The sequence below is a fragment of the Condylura cristata genome, unplaced genomic scaffold, assembly GCF_000260355.1.
Source record: "Condylura cristata isolate star-nosed mole 26May11 unplaced genomic scaffold, ConCri1.0 scaffold00034, whole genome shotgun sequence".
Classification (NCBI taxonomy): domain Eukaryota; kingdom Metazoa; phylum Chordata; class Mammalia; order Eulipotyphla; family Talpidae; genus Condylura; species Condylura cristata.
This window is the reverse complement of record NW_004567135.1, coordinates 2,769,262-2,771,298: the sequence shown is the minus strand read 5'-3', so window position 1 is coordinate 2,771,298 and position 2,037 is coordinate 2,769,262. Positions and strand designations below refer to the sequence as shown.

The following is a 2,037-nucleotide window of genomic DNA, read 5'->3' as shown; positions in this document are numbered from 1 at the left end:
TCCAAGAAAGGTGGCCAGTTGCTTGTCACAGGACCGGGCCGGCCCTTCAGCGCCTGCTCAGGACGGGGGCCAGTGTCACTGTGGGAGGCGTCCCCCTGTCTGTCCACATCACGACTCTGGACAAGGAAGGACAGGCCACGAGGGACGAGGTTCCTACAGAGCAGGTAATGCTGCAGGTAATGGGGCCACCCTGGGCAACACTGTGGACCAGGGAGAGCCAGGCCTGCCAGCCCCACCCATGAGGCTGCAGTTGGCCACTGGACAGGCAGGAAGCCCATGGGGTGCTTGCTCAGGGGCCCTGAGTTCCAAGGAACACGGGCCCCCTCTGCTCCGCCATGTTAGAAGGCCCTAGTGTCTAGGGTCCCATGAGCAGCCAGGGGCATAGTACAGTGCTCAAAACTGAGTTCTGTCAGGGGAACACAGGTGCATCAGGGAAATCCTTCTGGGTATCTGCAGAGAGAAATTTCCTCCCTGAAGTCTGAGACAGGGACTGGCAGGTCACCCCTGGCACCCAGCTCAGGGCCACACTGGACTCCTGTGTCACTGAGCCACAGAGGCTCCTGGGGAGGCCCAGCAGAGACATGGACAGAGGTGGGGCCTGGTTGTCTCCCACTCACTCCTCCTCCTGCAGGAGGCTCTGAGGTTGTATCCTGCCCTCTGGGTGCTGAGGCCACATGATAGATGACAATGGGAGTGACGACCCTCGCTCTTCAGAGCGAACAGGTCGCCAGGGGACGAGCAGCCCCTTTACAGCCCACAGGCCCGCAGTAGGTTCAAATGTATACAGGTGCCTCACCTGAACCTGCCCCAGCCAGGAAGGAACCTGGGAGCAGCAGTGGGCCTGGCTGAGGTGGTGAGACTGACCTGCTCGCGTGGAAGTCTTCAGTGTCACTGCTGCGCCCTTTACCAGTTAGCACGTGATAACATCCACAGTCCACACTTTGGGTCACGGTTCCTAACTGAACTTGACAATGCGGGGTCAGGCTGCCCGTCTCTGCCAGAACTCAATCGACAGTAGAGGAATGGAGGACAGGCACGTGCTGTAGACATCAGTGATGGACAATGGCCATGTCAACCACACTTCTGTTCATCGTGAAGTCTTAAGTGGTCTTTTCAGTAAAGTAAGAGGCAGCTATCTGAGCATCTCCCCCTAGTGCCCTGCTGTGCCTGGTCCTCATGCCGTCCCTGGTGCGGGTGTCCTCCCACGTCACACTGACTGAGAGACTATCTATTCCCTGGGGCTGGGAACACCCTGGTTTCCTGATGGGGCCAAGGACCACAGCAATTAGTGCCACTGGGCAGGTCCCAGTTCAGAACGAGGGTGTTATGTCACAGAAATAAGCTATGGCCAGGAGGGCTGCCTGTGGCCAGGGCGGACATACCATCCGCACACTAGCAATGGCGCCTTCCCTCCTCCTGGCCAGCCACTCACTACAGCCCCCGGTGGGCCCCCACTGGGCCTGCTCCTCCCAGACTGGCTTCAGGGCAGGACCCTTGGGAGAGCCCAAACTCAGACCCCCAACCCGAGGCCGCCCGGGGTCCGCTGTGCTGATTTGCTCTGGTTGTCTGTCATGTCCGACTGTGTCTCACACAGGAGAATCTGACACAGCAACACAGCAGGACGCTCAGGCCTGCACGTCCTGGGAGTGTGTGAGTGTGACGGGCCGACGCCACCTCGGGGACGCCGGCCGGCCCCTCGGCCCCTCTGGGCCCCCGCCAGAGCCCACAGGTGTGAGCCCGGAGGTGCCTCGCAGCCGGCCCTGTGTGGGTGCCTCAACTGTAAGAGGCCGGCGGACAGCACAGGCAGCACCAACCGGCAGCCTGCTCCTCCCAGGAGTCCCTGTCTTTCCGCCAAAGCCTCAGGCTTGCTGGGATCAGCGCCCCCCATGGTGTGGTCAGGCCTCGCCACCCTGGGGACTCAGGTCCTGCCCAGCACACAGTGGGGCTCAATAGAGGTGAGCAGGACATAAAAGACGGTAGGGGGATGTCACTGGGGGCCAGGAGGTCGTCTGTGTGAGGACCCGGGGCGGGCGGGGG

General features: G+C 61.4%; 1 protein-coding gene across 1 annotated transcript in view; it reads right to left on the bottom strand.

Annotated features, from left to right (window-relative positions):
* Positions 1–1,510: 1,510 nt before the first annotated feature.
* LOC101622773 (retinol dehydrogenase 7-like) overlaps positions 1,511–2,037 on the bottom strand; it is a 5,900-nt gene continuing 5,373 nt past the window's right edge. Inside the window, exon 7 of the mRNA XM_004692429.2 lies at positions 1,511–1,600. Coding sequence (XP_004692486.1) covers positions 1,511–1,600 — 90 coding nt within the window. The remainder of the gene's footprint in view (positions 1,601–2,037) is intronic.